This window comes from Vigna angularis, chromosome 4, assembly GCF_016808095.1.
Source record: "Vigna angularis cultivar LongXiaoDou No.4 chromosome 4, ASM1680809v1, whole genome shotgun sequence".
Taxonomy (NCBI): Eukaryota; Viridiplantae; Streptophyta; class Magnoliopsida; order Fabales; family Fabaceae; genus Vigna; species Vigna angularis.
This window is the reverse complement of record NC_068973.1, coordinates 20,455,247-20,474,374: the sequence shown is the minus strand read 5'-3', so window position 1 is coordinate 20,474,374 and position 19,128 is coordinate 20,455,247. Positions and strand designations below refer to the sequence as shown.

Sequence of the window (19,128 nt, the reverse complement as noted above, 5' to 3'; positions counted from 1 at the left end):
ACTCATCTCACATTATCATTTAGTCATCTACATTCTTTTTATTGGATTTGAGGTTAATTGAGTAGTCGTAATAAAGTTATGAAAGTAATTTTTTACGGAGCAAAAATTAAGAAATAAATTAATTTTTATTTGATGTAATAAACGTGGAAGTTCATGACACATGATGATCGAAAGTCAAATGATTTTATTTGGAAAAAAGACATAGTTTGAAGGAAAGATGTTATAATATTTTAGTGCGGATAATCTGTATAATACTTTGAACTTTAATTATTCAATTCAACCTCACACAACTTATTCAACTAAGCAAACTTGTTTTATTTAATATTTTCATTCACAATTGTACACTATACTTCTCCTCTCTATTATTATTTTCTTATCATGATCAACTCTTTATTAATTCAATCAGATTCAATGGTTTAAATACGAAGATCGATGCTCCGGTTAAAATAGATTAATTCTAAAATAATTTAAATTCAAAATGTTAAATTTTTGTTAATATTAATTAAAACTTTATTAGAGAGTTCATATATAATGATTCAAGATAAAGAGGTAAGTTATATATTAATTATGTATTTATTATCTCTATAATATAAATTGACTTTAATATTAAATGATTTTTTTATGAATTATGGCAGAAGCTAACAATGGATGTTTTTTGTCTTGTCAAAATTCATTTAATGTTTTGATTGTGAATATTGTTATTATTATTTTTTGGGTGACATGTAAATTTATAACTAGAGCTGAGAAGTAATTAACTTTGTTTAATAAATAATAAATGTTAAATGGTGATAGGCAAAGATACATGAGTGTCATTTTCTTTATTAAGGAAGTGGTAGCAATGAATAGGAAAGAGTATATAGATATAGCAATGAGTTTTAGGATCTGTTGATGGAGAATGAGATGATTGATCATTGAAATCAATGGTGGAAGATACAAACCCCGTAACATGATAAGATAGGAATATAATATAATATAATAGAATAGGTGTGTCAATATTCTATTTGCACCCTCCCACTCCTTATCTGTCACTTAACGCCGTTTCTTTTCATTTTTTCTTTCCGTCAAATCCCTCTCTATTTAACTTCATTCTTTACCGTTTCAACGCTCATGGTTTTGGCCTTTTCTGTATATTCATTATTTGACATAATTAAATGGAAAGACAATTGTATTATAATAATATTATTGTAAAGGATAGTTTGTTTAGAGGTGAGCGAAAGATGAAAGAAATAAAATATTTGGCAACAAGCTGTCATTACGTGTAGAGTATAAGTATAAAAATTGTTGGTTTGTTAATAAATAAAATAATGGCTGGTATAAAAAGAGAGTGAAAGTTAAAAAGGAGTTATTAATTAATTAAATTAGAGATTGAGGTTTGATATTAGTATTAAGAGAAGAGGGATAAAAAGGAAAAGAAAGAAGGGTGTTGGTTGGGTTTATATTGAGGATGATTGGTGGTGGTGGTGGTGGTGGTGAGAGAAGAAGAGTAACCACTGGCTGTCTAAGGAAAAAGACAAAAAAACCTAAATAACAAACACAACAAATTATTAAGGCATACATAGACGGCATGTGATAGCAGCAGGCATACATAGACGGAGAAACGGAACAGGAAGAGAAGAGAAGAGAGGACGAAGAGTGTGTCCTTTACAGACTGTAGTTACTCGGTCGCCCCCACCAACCAACACTCTCCACCTGACCCCTCCCATTCTTTTAATTTATTTAAAAATAAAAAATAAATATCTAATAATAATAATAATAATAATAATAATAATAATAATAATAATAAAAAAAAAAAAAGAAAAACCAAACCCTACTACTCCTGCTACTACACTACACTACACTACACTTTCTCTCTGCTCTTCTTCCTCCATCATCTATCATCCAATCTTAATGTTTTTGATGTTAAGTTCCTACCCCTAGGGTTCCTCTTTCTCTCTCTATCTTTTTTTCTCTCTCTGTAGATGAATAATTAAGGTGTCTCTGTCTGTCTGTCTCTCTCTCTTTCTCTTTCTCTTTCTCTTTCTGCTTCCATCTACATTCACTCCGATGAATTCCCCACCCAACCTCTTCGTCTCTTTTCTTCTTCTTCTTCTTCTCTTCTTCACTGTCTTCTCCGTTTCTTCCTCCGCCTCACTCCCCGAGCTTCGATCTCTCATGGAATTCAAGAAGGGGATAACTCAAGATCCCCACAATCTTCTCGACTCCTGGGCTCCGGCCGCGGTCGCCGAGTCCACCGCCGCCTGTCCTTCTACTTGGCAGGGCATTCTTTGCGACGAGGAGTCCGGCAACGTCACCGGAATCGTCCTCGACCGCCTCCACCTCGGCGGGGAGCTCAAGTTCCACACTCTCCTCGACCTCAAGATGCTCAGAAACCTCTCCCTCTCCGGCAACGATTTCACTGGAAGGTTGCCTCCTTCCCTGGGCTCGCTCTCCTCGCTCCAGCATTTGGATCTTTCTCAGAACAAGTTCTACGGCCCCATCCCCGCTCGGATCAACGACCTTTGGGGTCTTAATTACCTCAATTTGTCCAACAACCAGTTCAAGGGCGGCTTCCCCAGTGGCCTCTCCAACCTTCAGCAGCTCCGAGTTCTCGATTTGCATGCCAACGCTCTCTGGGCGGAAATTGGGGACGTCCTCTCTACGCTACGGAATGTGGAGCGCGTCGATTTGAGTCTTAACCAGTTCTTTGGCGGACTTTCCTTGACCGTGGAGAATATTTCTGGATTGGCCAACACGGTACATTTTCTTAACCTCAGTTACAACAACTTGAACGGTCACTTCTTTAAGAACTCCACCATTGGCCTGTTTCGCAACCTGCAAGTTTTGGACTTGAGTAATAATTCCATCACCGGGGAGCTTCCTTCTTTTGGCTCATTACCCGCACTTCGCGTTCTTAGGCTTCCCCGGAACCAACTGTTTGGCTCCGTGCCCGAGGAATTGTTGCAAACTTCAGTGCCACTGGTAGAATTGGATCTTAGCGTCAACGGGTTTACCGGTAACAAAATCTCTTTCAAGTTGTTGTGGAGGCAGAATTGCCACTATTTAACCACTATTTAAAGCTCTGGTTATGGGAACTAGATTCTTGAATTTATTTTTATTATTTTTTTGTTATATTCCGCCCTCTTGCTGCTTGAACCTATATGGGAAACTGGTAAGGTGAAAGTTGCGCGGGTGTGAATTTGATTGGTTGTTTGTGTGCATGCACATGCAGTGTTGTAATGTTAGATGTAGGAAAGGTGCATGCGCGAGAACCGGAGACCTTTTTATTTATCTTAGAATTTCTTTTGCCAAAGCGGCCACTGGCTGTTAGTGGGAGGGGAAAGTTGTTTTAGTGAAAGTTCATGACTTCTGTTTTGCATGTGCTTGAATGGAAACCATGATGCATGCAGCTAAAGTCAGTATGTGTTAGTTAGTAGGCGAGAGAAGGGATGTCCGGTAGGAGATGGGGGCAGAGAGAGAGAGAGAATACGAAATGAAAGTAATGGTTCTTAACTCAAATACGTTTCTTTTGAAACGTTGTTTATGGATGGTCTTCCTTATCTCCAGTAAGGAACAGTTAGTTTGACTTCTCTGCATCTTATGATACCTGGTGTTTGGCTCATTTTTTTTTATCACATTTTCTAGTGCAGTGATGACTTATGGTTGTAGAATTCGCGTGCTATATTTTATCTCTCTATGAATTTTTAGTGTTTACTCTTGGCTTTTGTAAGTGCCTCGATTCAACGGACTATATCTTTTAAAGCTTCCGTTTTTTCATTTTGCAATTGAATTTACTTGTTTCAAGTGTATACCAATTTGGTTCCGCAGTTTTCGGGCAATTTTGGTTGAATATCTTTTAATTAATTAAATAAATGATAATTTATCATGGTTTATGAAGAATTTGTGAGAAATAAGACGGTAAACTCAGTATTCTGTTAATTAATTTGCGTTTCTTTTCTTGTGTACAGGCTCTATAGCTGCAATTAACTCTACAAGTTTAAGTATTTTGAATCTTTCATCCAATAGTTTGTCAGGATCGTTGCCAACTTCTTTGACAAGATGTACGGTCATTGACATTAGCAGAAATATGTTATCTGGTGACATTTCTGTTATACAGAACTGGGAAGCCCCACTGGAGGTTATTAATCTGAGTTCAAACAAGCTGTCAGGATCCTTGCCCCCTACTTTAGGAACCTATTCAAAATTGTTTAGAGTTGATTTAAGTTTAAATGAGCTCAAGGGATCCATTCCACGAGGTTTAGTTACTTCATCATCAGTGACAAGACTGAATCTTTCTGGGAATCAACTCACAGGGCAACTTCTGCTTCAAGGTTCAGGAGCCAGTGAGTTACTCCTTATGCCTCCTTATCAACCAATGGAATATCTTGATGTATCTAATAACTCCTTAGAAGGTGCCTTGCCTTCTGAAATAGATAGGATGAGTGTCCTCAAACTGCTGAATGTGGCTAGGAATGAGTTTTCCGGACCTCTGCCAAGTGAATTGAACAAACTTCTTTATTTGGAGTACCTTGATTTGTCTAACAACAAATTTTCTGGAAATATTCCTGATAAGCTTTCATCCAACTTAACTGTATTTAACGTGTCCAATAATGATCTATCTGGTCGAGTTCCAGAAAATTTGCGGCAGTTCTCTCCTTCATCCTTTCGCCCTGGAAATGGAAAGTTAATGTTACCAAAAGATTCTCCTGAGACTTCTTCGGTGCCTGATAACATTCCAGATAAGGGTAGACGTCATAGTTCAAAGGGTAATATCAGGATAGCAATTATTCTTGCCTCTGTAGGTGCTGCTATTATGATTGCTTTTGTTTTATTGGCATATCATCGAACACAACTAAAAGAATTTCATGGAAGAAGTGAGTTCACTGGTCAAAATACTAGAAGAGATGTCAAGTTAGGAGGACTTTCAAGGCCTTCCCTCTTCAAGTTCAATACAAATGTTCAACCCCCAACAACCTCATTGAGCTTTTCGAATGACCACCTCCTGACTTCCAATTCGAGGTCACTCTCTGGTGGACAGTCAGAGTTTATAACTGAAATTTCTGAGCATGGCTTAACGCAGGGAATGGTGGCTACTAGTTCAGCAGCTGTAAATCCTAATTTGATGGATAACCCTCCCACTTCATCTGGAAGGAAGTCTTCTCCTGGTTCCCCATTGTCATCCTCACCACGTTTCATAGAGGCTTGTGAAAAGCCAGTGATGTTGGATGTATACTCACCAGATCGGTTGGCTGGGGAATTGTTTTTCCTGGACTCTTCCCTGGCATTCACTGCAGAGGAATTATCTAGAGCACCAGCTGAAGTTCTTGGTAGAAGTAGCCATGGCACTTTATATAAAGCAACTTTGGACAGTGGTCATATGTTGACTGTAAAATGGTTACGGGTAGGATTGGTGAAACATAAAAAGGAATTTGCTAGAGAAGTTAAAAGGATTGGTTCTATGAGGCATCCAAACATTGTCCCATTACGAGCATACTATTGGGGGCCTAGGGAACAAGAAAGGCTTCTTTTAGCTGACTATATACATGGGGACAATTTGGCCCTTCATCTCTATGGTAATAGTTTGCTTTTCCGTCAACATATCTAAATTCCAAACCATACATTTTAAATTTTGTGCCTTTTTCATGGATATTTTTCTTTGCATGCGTTTGTGATGTCCTATGGTCTTTCATTGTGCTATACTTGTTATTTGTGAATGTTTTCCGATTAGAAATTAGAAGTACCTTCTGGACAGAACTTGGGTGTAGTACCTTAGGTTCTTTTAGTGTTCTGTTTTTTTTAAAAGGTTGATATTACTTGTTGGCATTGATTGTCTTGGTGAAGCTTTAGTTTTAGTTAGAGAACATCAAGACTCAATAGCACCTAAGACGTAGAACTCAGGTTTTGTTGTTTCCTTATACCTAAGCATCCAATGAAGAAATATTTCTTGAATTTGTGTACAAGAATCATTTTGTGGATTTTATGGCCTTGGCTTTCAAATTGGAAACATATAGCTTGATCAAATTGGACCTGCTATAACGTCTTGTTTCTTTTTTCATTTGAAATAAAAAAATGTTAAACAACATGATGCTGCCTTCAATCTTATCTGTCATTTGTCAATTTTCACCTGCCTTCTCAATAGCTGGCAGACAAAGGGTCATCTCGGATAGTGGTTTTGTAACTCTTGTACAGGCTCCATGGCTATTTCTAGGTGTATTGTAGAGATTTCCATGGCTCCATGGCTATATTTTTGTCATGGTATCTTTGAGGTACCGCTTGTCAGACAGTTAGCATAAAACATATTTAAAGCTCTCGAATTCTCTGCTCAGGATTTTTTTGACACGATATGAACTTTTTGTTAGCTGAATGTAATATCAATGTATCTCTTTGCACAGAGAGCACACCCAGAAGGTACTCCCCGTTATCATTCAGCCAGAGAATAAAAGTTGCTGTTGATGTTGCACGATGTCTTCTATACCTTCATGACCGAGGACTTCCCCATGGAAATCTGAAGCCCACGAATATAGTTTTGGCAGGCCCTGATTTCAGTGCTCGTCTTACTGACTATGGTCTTCACCGGCTGATGACTCCGGCTGGAATTGCAGAGCAGATACTCAACCTTGGAGCACTTGGATACCGTGCTCCGGAACTTGCTGCTGCATCCAAACCGGTTCCTTCGTTTAAGGCCGATGTGTATGCTCTTGGTGTGATCCTAATGGAATTGTTGACAAGAAAAAGTGCAGGTGACATAATATCGGGGCAGTCAGGTGCTGTTGATCTTACAGATTGGGTTAGGCTGTGTGAGCGAGAAGGAAGGGTAATGGACTGTATCGACAGAGACATTGCAGGTGGGGAAGAATCCTCCAAAGAGATGGATGAACTGCTTGCAATATCTCTCAGGTGTATTCTCCCTGTAAATGAGAGGCCTAACATCAGACAAGTTTTTGACGATCTGTGTTCAATATCCGTTTGAAATTTTTGTACATGCGTCTGGGAATTAGTTTTTTATTTTTGGTTCCTCGACCCATTGTTGTTATTTTCTCATTCTTTGTATCCATCTTGTCTCTCCTCTTAATTGGTTTCTTGCCTTATTTTGGGCTGATCATTATATTCTTTTCTCCTATTTTTCTCTTTTATTACTAGAAAAACAAAACAGTATTTCTTGTAAAGCGACATCATTGATTAATCGACAGTGTTTGTGTTTTGATTTGAAACGGATTTGTTTCAATTCTTTTCTCTTTACCTCCGGTGTGTACTCCACTTTTTTGGACCTTTTCTTTTATGTTTTCTCGTTGAAATCTTCGAAAAGTAAATATTCGTTGTTAAATTCTCAGTCGATTGGATAATGGTGAACCAGCCGTTTCCTGACACCAATACGGCCGAACAGATAAGTTTTGTCTTTATTTATTTGATCTTAAGAATCATAGCATGTGCGGTTAGTTATGTAAAGTCTTCGGTGACAATTTCAGGATTTGATTTTTAAACATTGCGCATGTTTTCTTTGCACCATAATTTACGCATATTACAGCTAATCATGCGTAATTCAAATATTGATGGCTGAATGTGTATTCAATTTTTCTAACAATCATTGATTGAAAACGGTAGTCAAAATAGACTACTATTAGTATTTGGTCTTAATATATTAGACTACATTTTATATATTTTATTTAATACAAAAGATGGACGTGTTGATTAGTGACTATTGAAAATTAATAAATCGAAAAAATCAAGAAAAAAGACATGAAAGTTTAAACAAAATCAACAACTAGAGTAATAATATTGAGGTTTTTCCGTCTTGTCCTTGTTGTAAAAAAAATCAATAATCCATAAAAATAGTGGAGGTGGAGACTAGATGCAAGGTGTCATAAGTGTGGTGAGTTAGGTCACAAGAAAAATAATTAGGAGTCTCATCAACAAGAGAAGTGAAGGTTGTCGAGAACCAACCACAAGAAGAACAAGAACAATTGTTTGTTGTTACATGCTTTGCTACCAATAGCTCCACAAAAAGTTGGCTAATAGATAGTGATTACACAAACTACACGAGTTATGATGAAGAACTCTTTAAAGAAGTTGACAAAACTGCACTTTCAAGCCATAATTGGTAATGGAGCATATGTTGCAGTAAAAGGCAAAGTAACAATGACAATTGAAGGTCAAACAAGTTTGAAATTGATTTAAGATATTTTATATGTTCCTTAAATTAACCAAAACCTTTACCTTGGACTTGGGTGGAAACTCAAAGCAAGTGCAAGTTGCAGGTGATCAGATCTAACAATGAAACTAAATATAGCTATAAGAAATTTAGCAAGTTTTGTAAAGAAGCAGAGCACCATTCACCTCAACAAAATGACATTGCAAAAAGGAAAAATCGGAAGATTATGGAAGCTGTATATTCAACAATATTTTTACTGAATAGGCTACCAACGAAAGCTTTACAACAAAGAATGCCTTTTGAAGGTTCGGTTACAAACTTGAGCTACTTAATTTAAAGACATTTGGTTGCTTTTGTTTCTCTTATATTCCTCATATTAAGAGAAAAACCTAGAATGTTTTTAGGCTATAGCTTAATTTCAAAGGCGTATAGGATCTATCTCCCACACAACAACAAACTAATGGTTAGTATGAAGACAACAATAAGCTTGAAGTTGAGGAGAAGAATGAAGATGTGGATGGCGAACATGTCAGAGATTGGATATGAATAGGCTGTGACTAACCATAGGTTAAAGAGGAGCTCAAAATGATTGAATGAAATCATACGTGGGAGTTGGTGGACAGACTTAATCATAAAAAAGTTATTGGAGTAAAATAGATTTATAGAACCATCATGGTCTTTCTCACCAAGTTTAGCTGAAAAAGACTAACAAATTCACCTTTGTTTTTGCCTTTTACAATTATCTCCTTGCATTCTTTACGATAAAAACAATTTCTACACTTTGTTTTATTTTCCAACTACAATTTTAATAAATAATATTAAATTTATAGATTGTATAATCTAAAATATAAATTACATTATAATTTGAAATATAAATTATATTTTAAACTAATGACTCAAATTTGTATTATAAATTGTATAATCCAAAATATAATATTACATTACGAATTGTATAATAAAAAATTTACATTACGAATTATTTTTCAAATTTGCATTATGGATTTTATAATCTTGAATGTAATTTTTCATTGTAGAATATACGGGAATTTAATTTGCATTCTAAATTATGTTGCAAATTTACATTATAGATTATATAATTTAGAATATAATTTTGCACTACATATTATACAATATGAAATATCTACGAATTGCACAACCTAAAATTATAATTATATTAAGAGTATAATTGGAATTTTAAACAATATGGAGGTGGAAGACGGAACAGTGGGGATGCAGGAAGAAATTTCCCATATCTATTTCTTTGAGACTTTTTTTGTACCACAACACTAGGAAGACATCTCTTTTGGGCCAAAAATATGAAATAGTCCATTTGTTGAGTTCTTTTTACTATTTTAGTCGTATCGATATGTTGTAATCTTAAGGTTTTTTTTTCGGCTAGAATCCCAAATAGGTCCCCTTCTTATTCGTTTTCTCAATTGGATCCTTATTTTTGAAAAACTGAAACAAATAGAGGCTTACCGTCAAATTGGACTAACGGGCGTTAGAATTATGTTGACGTGGATGCTGATGTTAATTTTTTAAATGACGTGGCAAATTTTTAGATAATTTTAGTTGAGTCTAGCATGAATTTATGTTTTTTTAAAATTAAAAAAAATTAAGAAAAGTTAATAGAACTTAATTGTTTTTTAAAATTAGGGTTTTCACCGGCCACCATCCTCCTCCCTCAATCCTTTTGCGCACCAGCCACCATTAACACCGTTCAACCACCATCTTCATCATTCTCACAACCATAACTACATTGTTTCTGAAAATTAGGAATTTTGTTCGAGAGTTTAGGGTTCACTAAATGTCCACCAATGGTGAAAGAGGAAGTTGATGGCTGTCGCGCCTCAATTGTGAGCCGTCGTGAGGACACCACTGCTGCGTCTCAACTTACACGTGCCACCACAACCACCAGCCATGACCACCATGCACAAACCACAAAGACGCGAGAGACTCCTAATTGCGAAACCCAGTTTGACAATCATCATCTTCTTCATTCATCACCATTGCTCCCACCATGAATCCAAATCACGAGCCACCCAAAGTCAGCAACCATGGCGAACCTAAGTTTCGCGCATCCTCCATTGATGCATCAACACTAGCACCTTCGCGAAACCTAAATTGCGTCCTAGTTCAATCGTGCAACCTCCATGGGCGTCGCGACAGAGATAGCGATCCAACCTGCAAAGAGAAATTAGAATCACAGAACCAGAAACAACAACAACCCATTCAAACAACACCGTTCAATCTCCTCCGTGAGCGAATCCTTCGAACCTCCATCTACCGCGAGAGAGCCATGAGTTAGAGAACCCAACATCTTCGTCCCAAATCTCTTCAAACATCAACCCTACGAAAGAACCTTAATTTGAAGAAGAAAGGGGTAAGTACCCCCAATTTTTTCCGAAGAAAGGGGTAAGTTCTCCGAATATTTTAATTCAACTTTTTTAATTCAAAAGTTATAAATTTCCTCATCAGATTATGTTATTACAATATAAACTATGCCACATCATTTAAAAGAAGACAATCAACATGCCACGTACACCCCACTTAAACGACGTTTGTTCAATTTGACAGCAAGCCTCTGTTTGTTTCAATTTTTCAAAAATAAGGACCCAATTAAGAAAACGAATAAGAAAGGGACCTATTTGAGATTCTGATCGAAAAAAAAACTTACCGAAACATTAAACCTAATCTTAATTAAACCACTTTACATTAATATTTTTAATTGTTTCCACTATTTAAAATAAACTAAAAATGAACAAATTCTTAATTTCTTTAGTTCTTAAAAAACGATTTATTAATTGAGTAGTCCATGTTAATCCACGATCCTAATAAATACGACTTTTCTCACATTTTATTACTTTTGGTACTTGCAGCTATTTTAACACTTTTATGTTTTCAAATTAAACAAAAGTATGCATCTATTCTTCTATATTTGCTTAAAGTGTATTGATTTTTTTTTTTTTTATAAAAGGTTACGCATACTTCCTTGATGTTAATATATATTACAATATGCGTAAGTATGTTAATGGTGGTAACTAGTAGTAAACAATATCTTAAATATAAGTTTTTACAGTTTTTAGACGGTATTGTCGTCTAGTCAACTTAAGACCGAATAACCTTTACTCTACAAACCGAAACAACTTTGAAAGTTAACTTTAAAGTATGAAAGGAACATGTGTTAAATTCAAGTATATTGAAAATTGGAATTTATTCGGAAATGATGATGAAAAAATATCAATCTTTTGTTTTCAAATTTAAAAGAATTTATTGATTTTACAATCTCATTCCTTTCAACTATATTTGAAATTACAAAAAGACGTTAGAAAGGGGTTGAATAATGTTATGATTTTTTTTTTCGCACATGGACATTTAACAACTTTGGTGACGGTTAGACGGTTTACACAAGTTGTTAGACACTTGATTTATAAGGCATTATTAAAACCACAACGTTAAGAGATACAGTGTTTTTCAAGTATTTAGCAAAGCTATTGTAGCGTTTAAGAAAGACAACTCTTAAAGAAAATAGCGTGATGACAAGAGCATTTATAAAAGGTTAACTTCCCAAGCAATTGTAGTGTTTATAAATAAGATGTTTTGTAAAGCTAAAACAATAAACACAATTATTTTTATACTAGTTCACTCAACTAAGCCACGTCCAATTCTCCTCTAAGACCTTTTAGAGGAGTCCACTATAATATCAAAAGATTACTACTGAGTATTAGCACCACAACTAGTTACACTAATCAATCATGGTAACACCTGTTACGCTGACCAGAACTGAGTATTAACATCACTCTTCGTTACACTAGTCAATCCTGGTAACACTTGTTATGCTGACTAGAACTGAGTATTAGCACCACTTCTAGTTACATTAGTCAATCATGGTAACACCTTTTTACACTGACTAATAAGCATTTAACTCAACTGAGCTAACCACCAAGTGTTTGAATTCTCTTCAGAATATACAATCAATCAGATTGTTTACAAATCTTAGATGATAACTCTCACAAAGAGGACATGTTTACTATACAACTTAATCTAATAAACCTTGTAGGATTTTCTCTCTTCTTACAGATGTAAGCTTATGACTATATAATGCTTGGGAGTGTATACTCAGAGTTTATGTTCTTGCACGAGTGAGTTTTTCTTTAATCTTTTCGTTATTCATGTGCTTATCCTTTTTCGATCTTCTTTCTAAGAGATCTTATATTTATAAGCTCCATGGAAAAGATCCGTTAGACAATGCTTGTTTTCAATCTTCAGATCTTTGTAGCCTTTTAGTAGGTAGTAACCATAGGTTAAAGTCAACGTGTTAGAGCATACATGCTTTTTTTTAACCAAAGTAGGTTGTACGAACTCTTCAACACGACTTTTGATGGAGAGAACATTCCATAAACGTCTTCTTTGTTTTCAACGTCCACTTCTGACTTGTTCATGATAGAGCACGTGGATACATGAAATAGGCGTCTGCACAAAGCAAAGTAGAAATGTATGCTAGTAGATATGTTCTTTTTCTTGTTTACTTTTGTTGTTTGAAACGTTGTGCATCTAATGCTTTGCATTGCGTGTCAAAACAACTTAGTGGTTATCAATTTTTTTTATACATGTAGATCGTTTAAGCACTTTTGAAAAGATACCAAGTACTCACTAGTGGAAAAACAACATATAACGTCACGCGTTCAACGTCGTAGCACTCAATATCCAATGTTAAAAATGACCGGTGGCATTGTCGTAAATAAATTGATTCGCTCCACATCAATTACTAAAGTAGTGCGCCGTCTAAAATGTATTAATGTCAAACAAGAAGCATATCGACGTAATCTAAAATGTATTAACATCAAATAAGGCCAAGATCGATGTAAAACAATGACCTTAGAATCACATAACGTCAACTTAAGAAACATCTGATGTTCAATTTAAAATAAAAAATAACGAAATAGTGGTTTGCTTCAAGCAGTATTACTCCTACCCACATTTGACGTCAACCATGACAAATATTCGACGTTTTATATGCCAGCATGAAGCCAAAGAGTAAATCCCTTAATTATTCTTTATTTCTTTTCTCTTATAAATCAAACAGAACGTCGTGTTATTATGTTTTTCCTTTGTTTCGTTTCCATTTATGAACCTACGTAATAATGGATTTCTTTTAGAAATCCTTCAAATAATTTTACATCGAATACTGAAGGAAAATGGCGTCCCTATGTATTTCCCAAATAACGTGGATGTCCCTATGTATTTCCCAAATAATGTGGACGTCGAGTGGTGTCAATATTGACGTGTATCTCTTCGTTTTAACGTAGCATTTATCATGCCCTGCCAACAGTCTTTTCCCATATAACTGGACGTCTAGTGGTGTCAGTATATGACGTGAATCTCTTCGTTTCTAACACAACATTTATCAAGCCCAACCAACAGCGTTTTCCCATATAAAATTGGACGTTCTATTTGAATTTAAAAAGGAAATAAAAAAAGGGAGCGACCTTTGGGTTTGGTTAACGAATAATACGTCACATGCCCAAGAAATTGGACGTTTATTGTTGGTTTAAAGGAAAAAGAAATAAAAAGGGAGTAATTTGGTTGACAATAATACGTCAAAGTCTAAAAAATGACATTAACCTCTTCGTTTCGTAACTTTTCTATTAATATTACGTCGAGTAGCTTTACTAATCGACGTACTATTGCAAAAAGAGTGCAATGGTATATTCAATGTAATGATGCAACATTAAGAATTTCTTTCAAATATATCACTTTTAAGAACTAGAAACCTATAGGAAGCACTATGTTCAGCATAGCCTAAGAACATACAGTCAGAGGTTTTAGAGCCTATTTTCCTTTTCTTAGGATCGGGTAACATCACCTTAGCTAGACAACCCCACACTCTTAGATATTTAAGGTTAGGTTGATAACCTCTCCACAGCTCATAGGGAGTTTTACCAGTTTTCTTATGAGGTATTCTATTTTGTAAAAACCACGCAGTAAGCAAGGCTTCTCCCCAAAGGTTATCAGGTGCACTAGAACTAATAAGCATAACATTCATCATCTCCTTAAGAGTTCTATTCTTTCTCTTAGCTACTTCATTAGACTCAGGTGAATATGGTGGAGTTACCTCATGGATGATACCTTCTTTAACACAAAAAGTCATTAAACAAAACATATTCACCACCTCTATCTCATCTAATGCTTTTAATTTTCTTATTTAATTGATTTTCTACCTCTGCTTTATAGATTAAAAACACATTAAAGGCTTCATCTTTATGTTTGATTAAGTATACTTTGGTGTATCTAGAATAATCATCTATAAAGGTCACAAAATAATTTTTACCTCCTCTAGACATAGTTTGTTTCATATCAGCTAGATCAGTATGAATTAACCCTAACAGTTCAGTTTGGCGTTCTATAGAAAAACATGTTTTCTTTGTTATTTTAGATTCTACACATATATCACATTTACTACTCTGTTTATCATGCATATTAATTAATCCTAGTTGTTGTAATTTCATAACATAGGAAGAATTCAAATGTCCTAGTCTAGCATGCCATATATCATATGAATCAACAATATAAGCAGAAGAAGACAATTCATTAATATTTTTAGAAATGTTAAGTACAAAGAGACCTTGATCACAATATCCCTTCCCCACAAAAACATTATTTCTTGTCATTACAATCTTGTCCGACTCGAATGACACTTTAACCCCCACTTTCCCCAGTACTGCTATAGAGATTAAGTTAACTCTAATTGATGGCACATGTAGCACATCACTTAAGGCCAGAGTCTTTCTAGATGTGAATTTGAGAAGAACTTTCCATTTTCCCATAACAAGAGTGGTCCTATAAAAAGCATTTTGTTCACTTGAATTTCAAAGGCCACCTTCATATGAACTGAGACATGAATGAGGCACTTTGAAATTCAACCGAGCAAATTGAAATTTAAAGAATAGACATGTTCGAAATCTAAGGAAAGGAAAAGGCCAAGGATATAAAAAACATGAATCCTAATATGTTCAATACGGAAATAAGAGGCAGAGATTATGTGAAATGCAAGCTATATTTATAAATGAATCGATGACATACATCGTGTAATTATGCTTAGTAACTGCCACACTCCACCTTCTTGTATGAACGTCAAAGCCCCACCGAATTCGACATTCAAACATCATTCAGAAAAAAAGCAATAAATTTCGTTTGATTCCTTTAAAAACAAAATGACGTTCCGCTCTCCAAAAATTGTCTACTTTTCAATCACCCGCGAAGAAGGGGAGATTTGGAGGGCTTGAAGTTAAAAAGTTTGATGTGTCACTCTATATTCATATAATTTCACTCTTAATTTTGCTAAGTTAATATAATCGATTCTAAGTAATAAAGAATCGATTCAAAGCGTTATAAATTAAGAAATGCAAATGAGTTTTTAATGATTATTTATGGTCATATTGATGACAATGTGGCTGGATATTGATAACACGTTTGTTAAAATACTAAAAAGCGAAGAAATAATGCATGAGAGGGGTCAAATTTATTTTTCTAATAATGTTAAACATAGTATTTTTTGATATCATAATCATTTATACTAATAACTAATTATAATTATTAAATTATTCAAAATAATTTATTTCAATGTGGCCAATAAAAGTTTTTCTAAGAGTTCGTTTGATCTTTGATCGTCGTCGACATTTTAAATTCGAGTTTTTTATAAATGCTTATGTGGTAGTCGTGATCGGTCCGTTTCAAATATACAGACCCATCTCTTTCATGTCTTGGCCCATCTGTCTCGACTTTTTTAAATTTTTTCTAGAGGTTCATAAGACAAAGATGGAATCACCACAATATAGGTATAAATGTTTAAGGCAACCTAAGAAACCCTAAAAGAAATATTTGCCACAAAGATGTTAATCTTTGATAACAATCAGAGTTATAAACTAAGAACCAAAGAATCCTCTCTCAACATTGCAAATGCATATTTATGACTTCCAAAATGTCTACATATGTATTTGGTGTCCCTATATATAGGTATAAATGTTTAAGGCACCTAAGAAACCCTAAAAGAAATATTTGCCACAAAGACGTTAATCTTTGATAAGAAAAATACAATTTATTTTATTTCCTATACTAATTATTATTCAGGAGGTAGTCCTCTATCCTACCTTTGGCTCGGGTCAGCCCATCCCTACCTTTGGCTCAGGCCGACCCGTTTCGACCTTCAACTTATGTTAGTTTGTCTGGACCTTAAGTCTTAATCTCCGAACATTCATTTTGGGTCAACCAGTCTCCACCGTCAAACTTAACCTGCCTTAATCTTCGACCCAACCCATTCTGTCTTAATTTTTTGTCTAGATCTGTCTGACTATTCTCCATACACGTTGTCGAAGCCTAGTAAAATTCGACGTAACCATTGTATATTTTAAGTTGCAAAGTTGAGAAGTTAAAAACTACTAGATTGTGAAAGACGTTCCAAGAATTCTATCCAGACATGGCTTCTTCATCATCATGATCGAGTAGAAAATAGAAGGTTGCCCGGGTTACAAGAAACGCAAACCCATCTGGATGGATAAGTGATGAAGAGATCCGAGGAAAGTTTTTATTCTGGAGAGTTATAAAATATGTAGTTCCTCACAAGTATCTGGACCTGCAATTGTTCAAGAAAGAAGAGTTCCTTTTTCAAGAATGGATTGCATATCAAGGGCTTAATGATTTTGTCCAAATGAAAGGAGATTGCTATCCAGATTTGGTAGAGGTTTTCTACACAAACCTGACGGTTGTAAATGGGGTCATTCACTCACGGTTAAAAGGTGTTAACATTGCTATTGACGATAATGTTTGGTCACATATTGCTGGACTGAAAGTTGAAGGTTTGGATTCTCATATCTGTGATTCTGAGTCAAACAGATGGCTAACAAAGAGATCTATATATATATATATATATATATATATATATATATATATATATATATATATATATATATATATATATATATATATATATATATATATATATATATATATATATATATATATATATATATATATATATATACTGCTTAAGATATCCACGAAGGTATAAGGTGGATAAGCAGTATTTACATGATGGCTTAAACAAGGAGGAGAAATTGATTGCTTATGTCCTGACTTGGCTACTGCTGCCTGGAAGATTTGTCGAGGACAGAATGTCAATAGAAGATGTATTTTTGTTGAATCCTATCAAGACTAGAATCCCAACCAACTGGGTTGCGGTACTAAAAGACCACATGATCGCTGCAGGAGATAAATGTGCACACAAATTGCCATATGGAGTATTTATCAGCCAGGTGCTGATACTCCAAGGAGTAGATGTATCTCAAGAAGTTAGACTTGTGTGCAACAAGTCACAAGAAATTGGTATACTAAGTATGTTTTCTATTGGGCTGGAAAGGACTATGAATGGATGGTTCTTTATGGATGAGCTAAATGTTGGAAGTACACCTACTCTTGCTGCAGATCATACTGCCTTCATTCCATAAACTGATTTTGAGAAATATGTTGTTGATCAATTTAGGAAGAAGTCTAAAAGGGATAAGAGAGTTGAAGATACTCTTTTCAAATGAGAGAAGAAGGGAAACAAGAATGGCATTGGCTTTGAAACTGAAGATTCTAATGATTAGTCAACTGATGAAGATTGAATGGAATCTTCTTCGTAAGAATAGGGACTACTTTTCTATGTGGATTTTTTTTTTATATTTTGTCATCATGGCTATTAAGTCACCTCTGGTTTTATGTACTGCTTTCAGTTTTATTTTGAAATGAAATGAAGATTTATTTTAGTAAACGATATGTGAATTGTGAATGTTGATTGCATTGTATGTGGACTAACCCTCAATCTAGTTCAGAAGAGAAGATTATGCAGTTCTGATACTGATAAAAAATTGATCACTGATTTAAAAGTGCAAATTTCAGTACACTGTTAACTTGAATCGATTAAGGAAGAAGTAAAAGGAAAAAAGTTCATGTCTGATTTTAAAGAAAAAAGAATCATAAAAGCGCCATATTTTGCTATTGGCAAAAAAAAAAACGTCAAAGCCCCATCGAATATGACTTTCTATTAAGCACACAATTAATGCTCCCAAGTACTTCAATTCCCTTCACGTCCCAGCCTGGCAGCCTACGACGTTCTATGGGAGGGTAGAAAAGAAAAAAGATCCGAAAGTATAGTAGTTTTTGGCGGAAGAACAAAACGTCAAATTCCAACAGAACTCGACGTTCTATTAATGCTCTCGTGTTTAAAAGAAAAAACTAAAAAGAATTAAAAAGGTAGAAAATTTTGGCTTCCAATACTACGGCTAAGCCCCTTCTAATTGGACGTAACCTTTGCAATTTATAAGAAAAAATTAATACAAAAAGGCGCGCTATTTTAAGAGAAAACATCAAATGATTTGGGACTTCGACGTTGTTTTTAAACATAACGTCAAATTTTTGTTGTATTCGACGTGAAATTTTTTTATTGAATGTAAAAACAAAACACAATCTCACTGTTTGTTCGCGGTTCCATTTCTGCTTGAACTTCTTCTTGGTGGACAACTGCGATAAAGAAAGACGATTATTTTTAAGTCGTTTCTGTCTTTGTAATGTCATTTGGTTCTCATTTCTAAGGTTGAACGATTGATTTTCGTTTATCTTTAGGCTGTTTTTCGTATGTGGTCAGCGAACTTCATCATCTTCTCCAGTGACACCATTTGAAGTATGTTTTTTTTTTCTTAAAATACTCTTACGTATGATGTATGTGCTCGTGTTTGTGTTATGTTTGTCGATTCTGGACGTATGATATCTATATGTATAGCGATACTATGATAGTTTTTTTTCCTTCAACGTATGATATTTGTGTTCGTTCATTGTCAGCGAACTTCGTCATCTTCTCAAGTGACACCATTTCAAGTTTGGTTTTTTTTTCCTTCAATATCTCTTACGTATGATATATGTGTTCGTGTTTGTCGATTCTGGACGTATGATATATGTATAACGATAGA

At 34.9% G+C, this 19,128-nt stretch overlaps 1 protein-coding gene across 1 annotated transcript; it reads left to right on the top strand.

Moving 5' to 3' along the window:
- Positions 1-1,826: 1,826 nt before the first annotated feature.
- On the top strand, positions 1,827-7,048 carry LOC108331675 (probable inactive receptor kinase At5g10020). The gene is made up of 3 exons (XM_017566541.2): positions 1,827-2,992; positions 3,945-5,549; positions 6,369-7,048. Exons 1-3 carry the CDS (start codon positions 2,044-2,046, stop codon positions 6,944-6,946), a joined length of 3,132 nt encoding a protein of 1,043 aa, XP_017422030.1. The 5' UTR covers positions 1,827-2,043; the 3' UTR covers positions 6,947-7,048.
- Positions 7,049-19,128: the final 12,080 nt, after the last annotated feature.